Source organism: Elaeis guineensis, chromosome 6 (assembly GCF_000442705.2).
Source record: "Elaeis guineensis isolate ETL-2024a chromosome 6, EG11, whole genome shotgun sequence".
Taxonomy (NCBI): domain Eukaryota; kingdom Viridiplantae; phylum Streptophyta; class Magnoliopsida; order Arecales; family Arecaceae; genus Elaeis; species Elaeis guineensis.
This window is the reverse complement of record NC_025998.2, coordinates 2,653,371-2,672,995: the sequence shown is the minus strand read 5'-3', so window position 1 is coordinate 2,672,995 and position 19,625 is coordinate 2,653,371. Positions and strand designations below refer to the sequence as shown.

Genomic DNA, 19,625 nt, shown 5'->3' with positions numbered 1-19,625 from the left:
TACATCTACAGAGAAACCCTTGGATGCATTTTTAGCACGAGAATCCTCAACTATTTCAAACCAGAAAAACACTTCATAGAAACCAAATCAGCTTAACACATCTATCATTACCCAGGTAAACATATAAAACAGAAAAACAAAGCAAAATAAAAAAAAATAAAATTATTTGTTATGCGGTCCTTTCTTGGCAAAGTATAACCCTAAACCAAAAAAAAAAAAGAAAAAAATCTATAAATTAAGAAAAAAGGGTGAAAACTAACATCCAATTTTATCGCGTACAGCCAAGTGTATCATACACTCACAATCACACAATCTAAATACATTTCTTAGCTCCAACTCTAACTTGGGAAAAGGGCATCTCAGCAAAACGAGAGACTCCTGCAGTTGGCCAAAATTCTAAAAAAACCAGAGTCAAACACAACAAATGGGATATATATTCTGATGGATATCCTTCATTCTAATCATTGTGTTAATGGGCTCGAGTACTCTGCCCCACTCTCCGATGAGGATATATTTGAAGACGCATCAGATGTTGAATTATGATATACGCCATTCCTAAAGCTTTTTGAATCAAGTTCCGGGTTCCTCCGGGTTTCTGGAGCTGCAGGTCTTTGGCCCTCATCCGCTAGCCTCTTTAGGATGTTCATCACCGTCGGAAGAAACTTCGTGGACAAGGATAGGAGACCAGGGAGCTGCACAATAATGCAGGCAGATGCACAAAAAAATAAGAACTAGAAAGGTCTTTTCCGCTTGGCCAAAAAAAGAGTGCAATTAGATTTTTATTCAAACACTCACAGCGCCATTTCGGAATTCGCCTGAGATATCTAGCTGGACCCAGATGGCCTTGCCCACTAGAAAGGCAACGAATATCACAGCAAGGTAAAGAGGATTTCTGCATCAGCAAAATAACAGAGACTTAATTCAAGTCCGAACAGTAAGAGATTTGCCAGATACATTCGACTCATAAATTCAAGTTACCTTAGAAGTGTCATAAATTCATTGAATCCCAACACAAGAATGGCAACTATCGCCCATGGAGGGGGTAACCAATTGTTGCTACGCTTATTGGCCTCCTGAAAGCATCAATAAACAAGTTCCATGTAAAGGTCTTGTTGCATGATGGGGTGATATCGTTGACTAGTGTGATCATTGGCATCTTAAAATTACCATTATGCAAGACATGCATGTAAGAAACATTATAATATTTATGTGAGAAAGAAAACTACCAACTATTATATATATACATATTTAATGTCAGGAAGGTGTACAATCCGCAATGTGACAATGATGATTGCATAGACCTCAAGATTATATATTGCATAGAAGTAGTAAATATCAATTGCTTCAGAAAAATACCATCTTTGAAGAAAATAAGAGAATAAGATGCAAAAATATCTACTCTTTGTTAATGCAAATTTACCATCTCTTGCATCTCTGCTTTATTTTAAGTTACAACAAAATAAGAAACACTACAAGGACTGCATATCATGCCAAGATGGTGAGTTTGAAGCTAGAGCAAAAACCTGTACAAGCCAAAAGGAACATCAAAGGCCAGAACAAAGGAGCCTGATCAGCTCCCCTCTACAACACTATACTTGATAAGAGTTCAGAACTCGGCCAATATGACCCTAACAAGGCATTTTACACCCGCCCATTTTCTCTCCCAAATGGATCACCAACGGCAACTGCTTTTTGCATTAAATATGATAGCAAACCCTACTTAGACCCTCTCAAAATTTCAGAGAAAAACTACCCCACTCATCAAAAAGTTATAGAAATTCCTATTTTATCAAAAAGCAAACAGGGAGAAAATCTCCATTCTCATCCAAAAGCTGTCATAGCAATCCCCCATAGAGTAATGACAGGTAGTTGATGACTTCACTCTCAACCACATAATACATGGTATCTGCCAAACACCAAGCCCTCTTTATGAAGTTGTTTAGGATTACTTCACAAAGTTTGCTGTCGATCAAAGAGCCGAAGACTATGTTATCCTGTGGAGTTTCAGGACTCAAAAATCAGATAGCTAAGCTGCCAACTCCAACAACTATTATTCATGCTTGCATGTACCGGCAATTGCTGATAAGGTCCAGCAGAAGCCATGTCCCTTAACCTCCAGGTCCTAAAAATTCCTTTTGATGATCTAACAAATATAAGTGCCTGCCAAATTCTAATCCCCCTTCAGAAGGACTGTAAGGACTCACAAAGTTGGCAGTCAGCCAAAGACTTGGGACTGACAGGTAGTTTTGGGTCTTAAATCAGATATCAGAAGGCACCTATTAATCATTTTTACCGGGGGTTGACAGTTGATGAGGTCCTGAAAAAGCCAGTCTCCTCATGAATTGAGTCCCTATCACTGATGATCTAACAACACAAAATAATAATCCTACTGTATCACCATAATGTCTTATAAATTAAATTAGGTAAAAAAAAAGTCAGAAATGAGAGCAAGGACATAAGTTTGTGTGCTTGCATGTATGTGTCTGCTTTTCTACCAATTAATTGTTTTATATTTGTGGTGTAATAATCATGGAATTAATCCACCACAAGGACCACAATAAAGATGCAATTATAGATAGGAAACGCCCGAGATAACGATAAAATGCAATACACAGATTAGATAAAAGAGATGCATTCACACTAGGAAATTCTTCAATTTAAATTTGCAATATAGTGTAGTTTTATATCAAATTATTGCTAACAGAACTCTTCTTCCGTGTTTCACCGAGCAAAAGTTTTCTGTTCATTTGTAAACTCTAGCATTTATACAATAGATTTAATGGCAGCCTGCCAATACTGAGAATAGCAAAACCGAAAGCCAATGGCAGACATGCAATGAGCAAAAGTCAATCAACATTCGGATGGATGATACTATTCCAGTCCAGGCAAAATTCTTTAGTTCAAACTGAAAGGCATGATGATTTTCACCTCCTAGCCAAAGATAAATCTGCTCTACTTATTCTCGAAATCAAGCTGACAGCATAAACATTTTTTCAAGAAAGGAGAAGGTACATGTTTTTAATCCAATTCCCAGAAGACACCTCACATCAGCATTTGACAAATCAATCAAATTTTGATAAATATTACCAAGCTGAGTTATCATCATGTAACTATAGTGGTAGAAAATATCAAACCTCCAGAAACTCATCTAAAACATTTTCTTTTCAAATCGGCATCCATAATTTGAATGGATAGGGTAAACAACATAAACTATACCTGAGCAGAAATGGCTTGAGTTACAGTATACTCAGTTTCTGCTTTGAATTGTCTCCACAAAGACTTGCATTGGACTGGTGTAATCAAAGTTTTTGTTGGTTGAACCTGGTGAAAAAACAAAACATGTCAACCTAAATGATTATATCATAATTAAGAAGAGAGCAGGCATCTCAAGAAAATAGAATGTGCCAGAAAAATGACGCATTTTTTTGCTTTCAAAATGAAAACTACAAGGTAAAATTTGCATGGTTGAAGAAAAATGATCACAATTATTGCAATTTTCAATATCTTCACAAGTGAGACCATTAAATGCAAACTACATAGTCGGGGCTTGGCAGAGTGCAATCACTGTCCATGCAATTTGTGCAGTAGCTGGAAATTTTGGATTTGATATATATAAGATTCTTGATGTTGCTAAGACACTGGTATACGCTGTGGTTAGGTCATAGATCTTGGCCTGATTTATCCACAACCAGAAGAATTTCTTCTGATGTTGAACAGCGAAGGCAGGTCATTTATAACCAGAACACCACTGAGATTCGAGACTAAATTTCCCACAACAAGGACCGTTGACCCTCCAAATAAAAACACTGACCTGATCAGAGTACCAAGTTAATAGCTTATAAAATGGAAGGTGAAAATTATTAATGTACAAAAACACAATATCATGGCACCATGGGTGGTCCAAGAAAAGCTTTATGAACCTGAAGTATAGCTGAAAATAGTTTCAAAATTGAATAGAAAACTAAAAGAAAATATAAACCAGGTTATACAAAATAGGCACATCTTAAATGCAAGTGATGGAATCTGGTACTCAACACCAAGTAAATTATCTGACAAAGACATGATTATCGAGCACATATCAATGTCCTTAATATATCAAAACAGATGCCTATAAAATTAATCACCTCTTCCCATGAGCTTGAAGCCAGTGGATCAGATGATTGGATGCTTCTATTTGCATTGCCACTCTTAGCAGTATCCACCAGAGCAAGTGAGAGTGTATTCTCGATGTTATCAGTCTCATCGTCCAAACGAATTGCAGCCATTACAGAAAGCAACTTCAAGGACTGCAAACAACTTTTTTGCTCAAATCCTCATTACAAATTTAATTCACAGTATCAAAATAATAACATTATATTTACAACAAAGTTACTATCTATGACATACTGCAGAACGAGCAGTTTTTGTAATTGCTCTTATGTCTTCCTTCCCTGTCCAAACTCTAGGCATTGAGTCAGAGTCACGACTGAATAATGTTGCAAACCTGTTAAAAGCAACAAAATTGATCTAATTCTGAAAGCAAAGGATACTGGAGTCTTAAAGGAAAAATTAAAGGGAAAAACACACTACCTGTCCTTCATACGAATCAAGACCCTTCCAGCTTCTTCTTTAGCCTTAGATTCAACAACATTTCTAGCATACTCCTCCAGCTTCGCTAGCATTTTATCTGTAGTTGCCTGGTCAATATCAAATGCTGAGAGGGAAGAAGAAAAACCAGAGATAGCTGACTTAGTTTCACGCTGGAGAAGTTTTCTTATTGCTGGCCAGGTATCATCACTAGCTGCATCAAGGAGAGCTTCCACAGGTTCTATAAGAGCGGTATTCAGCTGTCCCTGCAAGTATCTCAGATCCATATTAATTAATGACTGCACCTATAATTACATTCTATGAGATGATGACCATCTTAAGTATTGACAACTTTCTTCCCAAAATACCGTATCAATGCTCTTTCAAAATTTACCCTCTAAACGCCATTACCTTTTTTGTACTTAATTTTTTAAAAGCATCTTCCAAAAGGGTATTTTGGTGAATGTTAGGAATAGAAAACCTATTTTACCTATCTAATTTTCATAATCTTTCATCTTCCATGTTGCTTTCCCATGGCTCAATCTCAAATTGTGATAATGCCCTCCCCTTTCTCTTCCTCTTACTTTGTCTTAACCCATGCTCTGATCCTCTCCATTGTTCTTTAACACACAGACACACTATCATATCTGATAATGTCAGGTTTCCATGTCAACCCTCCCCACAAATGCTTGTGTATGTCCTCTAATGTCGCTATAATCCAATGAGAAAGGAACAATTGATGGATGACCCTGAATGAAGAGGAAGACAAACTAAGGAACAGTCATGATTAGTAAGAAAGAAAGTGAGAACATAGAACGTTTGGTGGTTCAATGGTTGTGATTCAAGAGGGACTTATGAAACACAATATGGCGGGGGTGGAGACCGGAAAATCAAGCATCTTAGACCTATTTGAAATCTCTCCACCAGGGATCTTAGATTTTTATTATTCTTGCTTTTCTATATATAGATCAAATAAATGCATGAAAAATCAGGTGTACTGTGGCAAGTTCAAAACATCTGTGGGTGCCTATGATGGAACTGATTCAAGAAAAAGGGGAATAACAAAGGAAAAGAAAAACCATCACCTTGATTGTATGTAAAAGCAATCAGTCCGTATGATGGTTTAAAATAATGGCTGTCATCATGTTATATTTGGTCCCATAACAATTTTGAAGATGCCCACTGCATGCAGACAGATGCACACACAACAGGCATGCGAATAACATGATAACATGCATATATATATACGCAACACAGTGGCGGATTTGTCACCTTTCTATTACTTATTTAGCAAAGCAAACTTAGGAAAACTACTAATATCTTAAGAAACATGTTCCTGAAAATTATACTCAGAAATAGCCTACAGAATATTAATTTGTACTCGCATGTGCATTTAACATGCCCCTATTCTGGTATTCAATTTGAAAAAGGCCAAAATACCTCATATTGGGCACTGAGTTCAGATAGCCTTGCAGCACGAACTGAAGCAACATATGCATCAATATCACGCCGAAGCTTATCCCGAACCTTGGAAGGGTCCCATTTTGCTTGTTCAATAGCTGCATCTGCTATCTCAATAGGTAGCGATACACCAAGAGAGGAAAAAGGGAAAACAAAACTATTAGATAGTTGCACAGAAAAAATATGTTAATAGAACAGAACAAGGTGATGGTAAGGTATTCCAATGTAAAGAATGGGAAAAAAATGGAACAAGTAATATAATCGAATTCTCTAAGACCTACCTTCACAGCCTTTCTCAAATTTTAACACGAAAGATTGAATACAGGCACGCGCAGCAACAGCAAATCCCTCTCCTCTTTCCAGAGCCTTATGAAAAGCCTCCTTAAAATCATCAAGAGTTTTAGACCGTAGATGCCCCAGCATAGATTGGTAAGCAGGATGGACCATCTAAAAAGCACAGCAATCGCAGTCCGTGAGAAACAACTGGCAACAAGATAACTAGTACAAACTTATAATGAATCAAATCATATGTCAAAACAACATTAAAGAACATAAGTACTATGAGTCAACTTATAAAATAATATGCTAAAACCTACGTTGCAGAAAGCTTGCAAATCCCCAATGATTCCTGCTTCAGAAAAGCAACCATGTACTTCTTAAGCATACACCTTCAGGGATAACATTCCATAAAAAAAAACATGTTGGAAACCCACTCTTTATTTGAGCTAAGTAATGTTATATAGCTAGCCCCATAAAACTCAACCTTATATCTGACAATTATAAGATATATTTCACACATGTAATATGTCATTCCATGGTGCTATAATGAACCCTACACTCAATAAGATAATAACTGCTAAACATTTGTGCCTTGAGAATATTATTAACATCAGTTCAGTAAGAAAAGCTAATTACTTAATATCACTTCCAATTATCCCACCAAGCGTAGCAGATCTCAAGTTGAATGCACAGCATATGTATGATCATCTGCGACTCAACACACGGCTGAAACTTAAACCTTGTTTTATGCACGAAATGTCTAGCCTCGCCAATTGGACAAAAATTTTCAATATTTGAAGAATCCAAGTCTCAGATAGCTTAGAATTTCAAAGTTATAGTTTGGACATGGTCTTTGATGCCTCATCAAGCTGAATTGTATGATCATACTGAGTTTGCGATTTAAGGAAATATAGCTAGTTTAATTCAATTGTAGCATAACATCCTTGTCGTTTCCGATTACCGATACTTCTTTATAAATTTCAAGGATGCAGAAGCATGACTGATAAAACATATGAACATTCAACAACAAACACACATGGATGCCTATCAACTCTTCAGCCTATCATTTGGACATCCTTGCATCTCTTCCAAATTCTATAATTGATGTAAGATGCTAAAATCTCTCAATAGGTGATTCTTCCTATGCGAACTCAGCCAGGCAAAGCTCCCATTGGGAAGCAAGCTTGAAGAACTTGGTTATATCCCACCACAGTAGAAGATGCATAATTACTTGTAATAATTCAAGAGTAGCACAAGCTCTTTATAGAATGCAATCATGATATGACTGCAGGAAGGAAAACATGAGCATATTATCCAGAAACTGCTGATACTTAAACATGGAAGCTGGGGCTATCATGAAGTTACACACATACAGATCCATTCTACAAATCTACATTTCAAGCAATCCCATGTATCCCCAATATTAGATAATTGTGCTAAGGACTTCTCCACAAAGAATATCACAAGCATCATCTAGAGCTAAAGATTCTAACAGATATGCCAAAGCCATCATCTTTACTTAAATTATCCAAATACAACTGAAGAACTCAGCAAGCCAACCATGATTTAATGCCAATATGGATATCATGTATTAGCAGCATTAAAAAAATAGATCAACAAGAAAAGAAAATTATCAGATATTTAAAAGAAAGTATGGTGAAGGGCATATAAAAATTATAGTAAATAAATACAAATCCTAGAAAAGTGCAGTGACATGGAATTAATGATTATGCGGTAGTGGTCTTTTATATTTATGCAGTCCCACTATTTTTTATGATGTAAGTAACATTAATGGCACATCGACTTGGACTGCATGCTGATACTCCATATAGACAAAAATTCTACACAGCTCAATAATACCTCCAAAAGTTTTGATTCAAGTTGCTGTCTCTTTGCAGTTCTGACAACTTCATCAAAATAAATAGCTTCCATATCATACCTGCAAAAAAAAAAAAAGAATAAATTTAACAGCTCAGTAACACAACTAGAAACAGACATTAGCAAGTCAAGCTTCTGGTGGTGTTATTAAGTGTCCAAAGAATAAATCTCTTCTACCATCCTCCAAAATTAAAAATGAAATCTATTTATGATACAGTCTGATAGAAATATACATTTGAAGAGCCACATTTGGTTGTGGCAACTACAATAACCAGTTTTTCTCAAGCACATAAGGCAAGTGGCAAGCATCAAATACCCCAGACTAATCTAGTGGGACGCATCAACTAATCCTAGTAAAGCAAGAACAATAGTTATATGGTTATGTCCCTATGGTAGCATTAGCAACATAAAACTCTAATCATAACAAGATCTTGGCTATATATAGCATTTGACTTGAAATCATTTGTTAGAATTGTCTCACATTGACAAGGGGAAACAACATCATGATTTGACTATACGAAGTGTCTGGAAATTTCATGAAGCATCATTGACTGTCCAAATGTGATAATATCAAGTAACTTATATTTCAAAGCCTACTGCTAAAGCAGACTACAACCAACAAGCCTTGTTCCATCCATTTGGGTCAGCTTTAAGAATCATCCTTCAGCATTTGTTCCTATAAAGGTTGAAACACTACAAATTCCTTTTGTCTTTTCACAGGATATCCAAAGAAGCCTTTCCTAGTTTTATGCCTCCTTTTTCCTAAACTGCACCAAACACATGCCAACTTCCTATTCGAGCCCCTCCAGTCAATACAGGAAACATCCATACCATCATAAGTAGTAATCCATCACTAAATGCTCCAGTGCTGCAACTTATACACTTTGTTGGGCATACTCATCTCTATCACACTTTAGTTCTACAACAGGCTGAATTCAGAAGACATGTGAGACTTTCATTTAAGAAAAAAAAAGCTTTCTTTTGGGAGGGCTAGTCCTAAATATAGAGGATCAATGGAACAATAAAATATATCAAGATTAGAGTTTAAAGCAAACAAATTAATACTGATATTTCTAAAACAAAACAGAAAGTTTCTTCCCAAAAGTTTAGGTTTTGTATTGTGCTCTGCTGTCCAAGTTATGTTGAATTTCTCGCCTAACATGATGAGAATTTGCCAGCTCCCTTCTTCAATATATATTTTCTCATTAGGACATCAATTTATTTAATTTATACTATGAACATCACTTCTCTAGGAATCGTCTTACTAGCTTATTTCATAGACACTTCAATCTTTTTCCCCTTCTTCAAAAAGTCTTGGTCCAACTACCAACAAACTTTGTAAACCCCAAGATCTATAGATACTAATCAGAACAATGGATTGTGTTTCCAACCACAATTTGAACCATGGAATTCCGTATCAAGCCGAACCGCCTGATACACCCCATATTGTACTGTACTAGTAGCTACTGCCGAACTGCCACATACCAATGCAGCCGACCGTACTATACCGCATACCGCATTGCAGTGAGATTTCACTAGTACGGGGTCCGAAATGGAGACGGCAAACCTTGATTGAACCATTAAAACTAGAAAAATATATAGCATGTAATTTTAAATGATAAGGATGCTCACCCAGATAAGTACTTGTCCAAGATCGCAGTAAGCTTCTTCCCAAACCCTGGTACTATATCAAGCTGAACAGCCTCTTCAAGTTGAAGCCACTCCTATAATGCAACAAAGAATGATATACTGCTCAAGTTTGAAAATTTCATGTAAAGAACATATAGAAATGAATTGCAGGATGAACATCAATTACCTCATCAGCTCTTATATAAACGAGCTTGTCATCAGCAATTTCTTCACAGCGTACAGTGGCTACCATAACCTACAACAAAGAGGCAAGATAAAATTTAAGCCAATACTCATTGGAAATTCAATTCTGCAATCAAGAAAGTAAACAGAGCATCACCTTGTGTGCAGGCAAATCAAGGTCCTTATTCTCCTTTATAACTTTCCAGATCTGTTGTGCACTAAATGAAAATCCTGAAGCAGGAACAACACCACGGCGATCCCCAGCAAGTCCACCAGGAGCAATAGAATGAAAAAATCTTTGCCTTAAAGTTGCAACCTTCATTGATTACAGCATAAAATTAATAAGTAACCACACAAAACTTGTCCTAGTCAACCAATGGAGGTCAGCTAAACTAAAGGGAATCTTCATTTTTCAAATCAAAGAACTTATGCTTTTGAGTGTATGAGGTGATCTTGACCTCAGATACAAGTGCAAGGTGAAGCAAGATCATAATAGAACAACAAGAATTAGGTAAGGCAGGCAAGTATGGTTCTTCTGAATACTAATGCAAACAAATGGCTCCACAACCTAACATTCCCTGCAGGTGACATTATTGTCATGACTTCAGCTGATCAAGCATTAGAATTCTATGTTTTAGTAGCAACTACTGACTACTTGAAAATATTAATAACTCTTGCATTTGAATTACAAGGACTGAGATAATATTTTCTACAAAATCATGCAAAAAATAAAAAATAAAAAGATCATAATTATCCCCTGATTATTATATCACCAAATGCTCTTGACAGTTCAACATATCGCCTCATGCGCGAACCATAACAAGCCTTGTTATTAAATAAAGCAGCAGGCCTCAAAATATTAACTGCAGGTTTATTTTTCCTAAAAGGCAGCCATTTAAAGTGGATGATAAAATGCTTCGACAAGGGTGATTCTGGCCAACTGTCAAGACTAATCTTCTGGATAACAAGTCTTGCTGATGATGCAATCTGGTGAAGTATCTTTCTCACCTGCTGGTTTTGAAAAGGGAAGCAAAATTTATGCTAAAAAGTAACCTCTCTTATTTAGTTATTTATAGGCCTAGTGCTAATTTTTACATCGGATCCTGGTCCTCAAAGTTCATTTGGAATGTCCAAGTTTTTCTACCTTCTAAAAGAAACTGTATCCATCAATTTACAATGCAGACTATTGGTTGCGCACACTGAGTTGACCAAATTCTGCTCAATAATTAAACTACGAATTCCATTGAGTTCTTACTTATGATGAATTTACATTTACCTTTTTATCTTTTATATAAAAGTAGTTGGAAGTTGGAAATAGTCCCACTCCAGTTCTATCTACAATGTCTTCATAGTGGGGTTCTTTTAAATCCCATAACTCCTTTCCTCCCACCATTCCTCTTATATTCACTGTCATGTTATAGGTTTGGGTGCATGTGCTTCTTTTAGAAGTAATTTAATCTAAACCCATGATAATGATACAACAAGTCCAACTCCCTTTTATTTTACATTGTGTATTGTTAATTTCATATAAATTGTCACACGCTATGTTTATTGGAGCTTGTAGAGCTTGCTATTATACGACAAGTGGGCTATCCACACCAATGTCATAAAACTAAGCAGCAATTTGATTTGCATTGTTCCATGCAAGAAACATATGTTCTGACCTATTACAAGGCTTTAAAAACTGATAGGATGGCAGGGCAACCCACCATCCCACATGTCAATACAGGGCATCATCCTGAGTGTTGGTACGGGATAAGTCAGGAAATGGACAAGGATAGGATGGGACATCCACCGTGCCAAGTGTAGAGATGCAGGGCATCTTGTTCCATGGAAAATAGGATGGCTCCATTCCACAATATTTGAAACCTAGACCTATAAGCATGCCATCCAAGTGACAAGTAAAGCAATAATGCATAGTAAGAACTCCAAATAAATTGCAAGTTGAATTTGTTTAGTAGAATGACAGGCGGTGCCTGCATGTGACAATGCACCTGTTCTTTGAATAGCTCTTCTTTCTCTTCATAACTTGAAAGAGCCACAACTTCGACCTGGATAATTATATCAAATTAGATAATAGAGTAGCAAACACAATTTCATGAGCAATGGGTAAATATAAAAATCTTTATCCCATATCAGTCATTTATGATAGCTTACATTAAAAAATTCACTAAGTGGAGTTTCTGTGTGAGCTTGTGGTTTTGGAACAGAATCCCATATCTGCAGAATATTTTTGATGTTAGAAAACCAAAAATGGAAATACCACATATGCAGTGATCACCCATTAGATAACATGAACCTTTTGAATGTCTTCCCTCAGAACAGGTTCCAAATTTTCCAGAGGAGTCTATTGAAATGCAAAAGGGAAAAAATGCACAATCAAAACATGTGAGAATGATAAGAAAAAAGTTTTTCAGATTATGACAAAGGAAAGAAAACTGCACCTTAGTTTTATCACGTATAACAAATAATAATGTTGTTTTACGAGGACTAAACAAACGCATCATGACCTGTTAATATGAAACAAACAGTGAAAACTAAAGCGAACAACTAAAGCTCAAAGCACTGCAAAATTACATGGATTTCGCACCTCAAACTTACCTGGAATACTGTCTTTAAAAGAGGCTTATTGGCAGCCTGTTCTCGGCCAATATCATGACACCACCTGCATTAACAAGGTATTTCAGAAACACAGACAATAAATTATTGCAAAACTTAGAAATCTAAACAGATTAGAAAGGAGAAATAAAATGCATGCAGTGTAATGACCAGTGGGCTTACATATTTATGAGAACTATGTCCGAAATAGCCAAAGCAAACAGGGCACTCTGCTTCTCAAATGCAGTATCATCCTGGAGATAAAATAGATGATAAATCAGATCTTTAGTATCCAGACAACAGGTCAAGAAATTTAGAAATTAGAATGGTGATGCAATAGAAAATGTAAACAATGCTCTTAGGAAAAAGAGATGCTAATCTTTTGATTTATATTTTCAAAACCCACCAGATTGGTAATCAATGCAAGAGGGTGCTAAAGGAAATAATTAAGCTGGCACTAGGATGGCAGGAAATATTCCTCACAAGAAGCAACAAGGAGAATCTCTGGACTTAATTATTTCAAAATATATTTTCTTGTGACTACAAAATAAAAGGCATGTGTCAGAACTTAATTCTTATGTTCTTCACTCAGTCCATTTCTTTTAATTCTCCATCTCATTTGACTGAACACCTCTAAATCATTTATTTTTGTCATATTTGCAGATGTACAAGTCAGTCTTTTGAACATACTCCAAATCATGAGTTCACCATATGCACAGGAAGCACACTGAACCTCTGCACCAGACAATAATAAAATCCCCCACATGCCTTGATCAGACTCCAAGCCATCAAATAACGCATAGTGAAGCACAATACTCTAGGAAATGGGCATGCATCTAGGGTAACATATAAACAAAATGCTGGAATGGAAGGTCAAATTGAACTTTAAATCTATTTTACAATGAGATAGTCATACTGCATAAACTAAAATAATACCTCTCCTCGCTCTCTTCCGTCAGTGCCCTCCAAATCCATTACAAGTGTAGATGGCTCAATGTTGGCACACCTTGCCAACCAAATTCCTTTAGTTGTTTGTGACCTAAAGAGAAATAAAACACTTCATTTGAGTAAATCAACCAAAACATAACAGATTTGGTAATGCTGACAATGAATAGGAGATGGTCAAAAACTTGCCTTCCTCTCAGAGCATCCATTTCCCTAAAGTTAGTATGGAACAAGTAATTCAAAAGAGTGCTCTTCCCTGTCCAAAATCAAGAAAAAAAACATTAAAGACCTAAGAGGACAGCTTGACATGGCTAATCTTTATGTATGTGATGTTTGGAAATAAAAAGTCCATAAGCTGGCAAAGGTCCAATTATTGAGGTGCCAATGTAACTTTTGAAACTTAATTAAGACACTTGGATCCCAAGCACTTTAATTAATGCATAATTTGCAGTTATTTCAAAAATATATGCTTCAATTTCCCTGTTCTTGCCCAAAACAAATATCTGAAGCATGAATGCCCAGTTAAAGAACCATAAACTATTCAGCAGTATAAAAATTGAACTAAACAGATGAAGCAAATGATATGATCTGCCTAGTATGATTTTCAGTAAAATAACACTAGCAATCACATCTGCAAAAGCATGGCTGTTAGACACAAGTAATTGGAGAAAAAGTCTATATTCTGTACAACCACTGTAACACCTTCAGCAGACAAAATAAGCAAATACTCCTAGTTCAAGATTACTAGATCTTGCATCTAGATTTTGAGGTGTAACAAATACCAAACAAGAATAGTTCAAATATGTATCCTCTATCTTAAGACACTTTGCAGAAAATACCTTAAAGCTTGGCATAGTTGCATAGATATTTTGATCATCCATCATATGAAAATTTGGATCCACAGTATCACTCCAATATTCTCAAATTCTGATCTTTTTTCCTTATTCAGAAGCACCTAGGCAACAAGTTATCTTGCCTTGTCCAGTCCTAGAAGATACCAAGCCTTCTATGGAATTCGATAACCTAAAACAAATCTTATAATTCAATTTACTAAGTTCGGACTATTGCAGAGCAAGAACATTGCACGAGTTCTGGTCCTGAACTCTCCTCTTCTCAAGCCTCTTCATCGATCACATTTGTCACTTTCAAAACACTTAAACAATGAGACCACACGATAGAAGCAGGAAATATTTGTCTTCTTTAAAATTTCAGATAGTTTACAGCATTGGCCACCAAAAACTCTGTTCATTATGTGCAATCACACCATTCCAAGTCAGAAATGTAAAAATGAAAACAAGAACAATAAGAAAGTCAAGAACATGATGTCCAAGCAATAATACAAAACAAAAACAAAGAAAGCTGATTAAAGTTTATTGAATTATTTAAAACAAAAAAAGAAAAAAGGCATTCACCAGACTAGCAAACATACCACTACTTTGAGGGCCCATTATCGAGACCATTGCATAAGACAACCCACATTCAGCCAGCTTTGCTGTCTTCATAAAGCTTTCAATACCAGCAACATTGAATACACCATCTCCATCAATGAGTTGGGTAGAACAACAATCATCACCCATTTCTGGAAAAGAAAATGCAAAGCTAACATCAATATCATGAGTTAGTATGGTTCTACTCAAAGAGCACAGAGGCAAGAAGAAATGATGGTTAACTGATAATATAGAGGTAGCCGGGTAATTAATCTGATTCAACATTTGATAACATTGCAGAAAATAACGCTGTTACTAGAGCACAAATTCACCAAGTTTTCTAAAGCAGAGAGAAGAAAAGGACTTCAACTTGTCAGTAAATGATTTCATATGGGTACTAACAGTTATATCAAGAAAGTGCTCAGAGCACGCCAACACCCCCCCCCCCCAACAACACACACACACAGAGATTTACTATTAAAAAAAAAAAACTTGAGAAGTGGAGAAGAAACTAAAAACTTGAGAAGGGATGTCGTTGTCCAATTTTTTTCAATTTAACAAAAACAGAACTTAAGTGCCATTGATTAGGGGAGTTTTTGGATACTATTGAATCACACACTAAACATAATTCTTGAAGTGCATGTCATCGAAATTTCTCAAAACAACATGCAATGGTAGTCCATATCGTAGGACCTGGAGATTAATAGGCAAGGCATATGCATTATGTGTTAATTTGCAGTGAAAATAAGTCTAGATATCATCCCGGCCATAGTAAGTCTAGATATCATCCCGGCCATAGTCTAAGTCTGATAAAATCATGATTGCACACAGATGTTCTTTTTCTTTACAAAAATTACCATCAAGCCTATGAGAATATCAGAGGAGACAAATAAATGAGAAGGAAACATGCATGAATGGGAAAAGGCCAGGGCAAGGAAAAAGAAATAATAAAGTAAGACTGCTAGGAAACTTACTAAAACTTCAGAAGCACAAAAGGAAAAAGGCTTGAAAATCATAAACTAACGAAACAGAATCGCAAAGATCATTAATGTCCTACCATTTTCCCAAATGCTCAAAATTGGGTCTTGCTATGTGCTGCTACCCAGCTACTAATTCTTTAGAGTGAATGCTCACAAGTTAAATGGAACACAAAATTCTACAATAAAGCTTATCAACTGTTCCTTTCACAAGATTCAAATAAAGAATATGTAATATAAGAGATTGCAAATTGGAAACAACATTCGATTTAACAAATATCTGAGACCATTTTTCTAAGAAGGTGCCAATTTAACAATTATTGTAGTCTAAAAGGGCATGCTTCTGAATAGACACTATTAGGGACCGATTCCATAAGCTAATAGTCAACCATTCTCATTTATAGGTAATCATTAACATGTTTTTAGATGATGATAAGGGAGTTAGAGACAAAGGTTGATTGCTATTTCTTTCTTGATATGCTTAGATGATTTGATTGAAGCATAGATATCAAATCGTCATGAACTTGCCTCAAGATCCCTCCATATCCAGGATGATCCTTTACAAAGGGCTGAGACTCAGATAATTGCCCTACTATGAAAGAACACATTCTTGTACATAATCAAAGCACTCGAAACTCCAGATGTCAAAAGAATTAGTACTTAGAATTTCTTGGTTCAATTATGTTTGAGATCAGACAACCATATATAGTATCTGCATCTTTTCTTATCATTTTGTTAGAGCAAGTGTAAACATTAATCCCAAAAAAAAGAACAAAGGACCAAGTTCATTCCATTAAAACTACATCCTTAAAGGCCCTCAATAATGCATCGCATTTAAAAGAGCTCTATTTGATCCCAAGAAGGAGAAATTTCTTTCTCTCCTTCAAAGGAAGGATCCTCCATTCAAAGCGAATTCCTGATCACTTCAGGAATAAGCCAAAACCAATGACACGCTAATCCAGTAACGAATCACAAACTATCTTTCTATCAAAATAAAAATAAAAAAAAAAACCGTCAAGATTGGAATCCATCACAATAATTAATTAATAGATAAACCCCTAATCCTAAACATTTCATCGAATTGAATAACAACTCACCATCTACGGTTTTGAAAGAAAAGAACATAGAAAAATAGGAAACAATGCGGAAAAAAAAATGTAGAAAGTAGTCGAACCCTCGTGATCACAAAGATCGGACCGAAATCTGATCTACATAGGCATCAAGATTTCAGCAAGTTAAATAGCATATAAAGCAAATAACTTAGAATAGAAAGGGCAGCGGAGATATTTACGACGCCGTACCGCCGGAAGGGGAAGGAGAGATCGGTCGGGGTCGTTGGTAGGGCCGGAGATCCTCGACGGAGACCCTCTCGCGATGAACTCCAAGACCAGGGCCTGCGTGTCCAGCGGCGGAGGAAGAAAAAAAGGGGAGACCGAGAGAGAGCGATCCAGCATCGCCATCGCCTCTAACTTTAAACTAGTAGAAATCAAATTCACCTGCCCGTAAAATATGATTAAAAAATAAATATACGTACGATCCAACAAGGAAAGAGAGTAAAAATACGTCATTTTCTACGTATTTTAATACGCTACGCTTTTTTTCCCTGTTTATTTTCTCAAACCTTTGCTTGAATAGTTGAATTGCGCCTCGAATGAATTCGTAAGGCCGGGGAGGTGGGACCCACGCACCGACGGACGGACCGACCTCAGGAGCCGCCCACCTGTCCTGACTCCGCCCACTTTTCCCTCCTCCTCGCCTTCGACCGCTCCACGCCCTCTCTCCATCTAAACACACGATTATTTCGGTGTATCGCATTTATTGGCGCCCAACCGGAGCCATCAGCCAACTAATGCACGATTGGGCAATCCTGATTCAAAAATTGGAACTCAATTGTTCCATATGATTAGAGAAAGCGTTAATTTGCGGCGAAATTGAAATGATCGGACGGTTTGTATTAATTTGATGTGGAGGGAGGTGGGGGATATCTTGCACCGTTGATCTAAAAGCATCTCAAGTGGAGTGCGGCCCGCGCGGCCCATCTGCCTTTCGCTTTATTCCCACCGTCCAAAAGGTGGGGTCCTAAAATAACGTGACCGCTGATGCAAGCGATGCCGAAAGTTTGTGGCTATCATTTCCAACAAATGAACTGGCCACCCGAGGGGCGTCTTTCTCCTTATTATTGGGAACAACATAGTATTTTTTCTGTTTACCAACCAAAAAAATACATAGTATTTTATCTGTATGGCCATTGCATATGGTATATGTCCTAACTGTGCATTGGATCAAAATGAGCCTAAATTAGGACCGACAAAATATGATATGGTCCGTATTCGATCCGTCATAAACAGATTTGAATTTAGACTAAACGGATTCGGATCATAAATAGATTGATTCGTCTAATCTGTTTAATAATTAGATCAGATATGAGTTTAGGTATCTGATCCGTTTAACGTGTTTAATATTTAGGTTGAATTGAGTCGGATAACTCTTTTAACCTGTTTAATCTATTTTTGACCTATTTAATCCGATCTGTTTATCCTGTTTAATCCATTTAAGATCCATTTAAACTGTTTAAAACATGTTTAGCTTCTGATCCATTTAACTTAATCCGTTTAACTTGTTTAATTCATTTAATCTAATTTCATATATTTAATAAATAAATTAAATAGATCGGATCGGATTACTTGTTTAATAAATAGGTCGGATTCATGTTTAAATTTTTGATCTATTTAATAAATAGATCAGATTTGGATTGATCATTTTTTGATCCGATCCGTTTGCCATCTTCAATCTAGAACTGGTTGGCTTGCAAGAAATTTATTATGCGTGGACGTAAATTTTGAAAATATTTTGTAAAAACGATCATTGCTTTTTTTTTTTTTTTTTTTTCTCGGGATTGGTGCAAATTGTTTCATATTTGCAAGAACAGTCATTTTATTTTTTATCAAATTAAAGTGCCCCTCGCTATGTGTTATCCCACTTTGGCCAGTGTAAAGAGAAAAAGGTGGGCAACGAATCATGTGAACTACAGACTTCCTCAACATCACATAGGATTGAGCAACACGCAACTTAATTCTAAGGCTACGATTAAACAAAATAGTCTGGCTACGGTTTTCGGTTTAACAGATAGCACACTCAGATGTGTTGCTACGCTTTCCTTGCCTTGACTCAAACTTCTACCTGTGCCCTCCTTTGCTGGATCTTTGTCCGATACCCATAGATCAGCCTGTTCGATCCATAGCTTAGTTCCTCGTATCTAAGTTTGGGTCATCATCTTCTTATGGCCCACCTTGTCCACTTCGTGCGTCTGAAGCATCCCTCTTTGAGCTGTGCATTTGTACCATTTATGTCATCCCGTGGGTGAAGTATAAAGATCAATTGAATAAGGACAATGATTATATAAAAAGAAATTGTGAAAATTGGAAAATACAATGACAAAAGAAGTTTGGAAAATAAGCATGAAGAAAGAAAAAAGGAAGAAGAAGGCAAAAAAGAAAAAACAAAATGAAAATAGAGAAGAGGAAAAAGAAACGGACATTATGGCAATAGGGAAATTTTTTTACTAACCTTTTCCATGATCTGATACAGGCTACATTGTTGCTATCCTATGTCTCCATTATTATTGTAAGCTATGATTGTTCTATCCATCCAGTTGCACAATGCAAAGTTCTATGATTTGTGT

General features: G+C 36.4%; 1 protein-coding gene across 1 annotated transcript; it reads right to left on the bottom strand.

Annotated features, from left to right (window-relative positions):
- Positions 1-249: 249 nt before the first annotated feature.
- Positions 250-17,418, bottom strand: LOC105047665 (protein ROOT HAIR DEFECTIVE 3). The gene is given in 24 exon segments (XM_010926698.4): positions 250-692; positions 796-892; positions 979-1,073; positions 3,217-3,321; positions 4,125-4,286; positions 4,387-4,483; positions 4,570-4,832; positions 6,007-6,131; positions 6,309-6,474; positions 8,167-8,245; positions 9,817-9,908; positions 10,001-10,069; positions 10,154-10,312; positions 11,991-12,047; positions 12,154-12,216; positions 12,296-12,343; positions 12,441-12,506; positions 12,598-12,661; positions 12,778-12,848; positions 13,531-13,633; positions 13,729-13,795; positions 14,969-15,118; positions 17,245-17,365; positions 17,368-17,418. Coding segments are annotated over 24 exon segments (2,586 nt in total). The 5' UTR covers positions 17,404-17,418; the 3' UTR covers positions 250-461.
- Between the last annotated feature and the right edge of the window lie 2,207 nt (positions 17,419-19,625).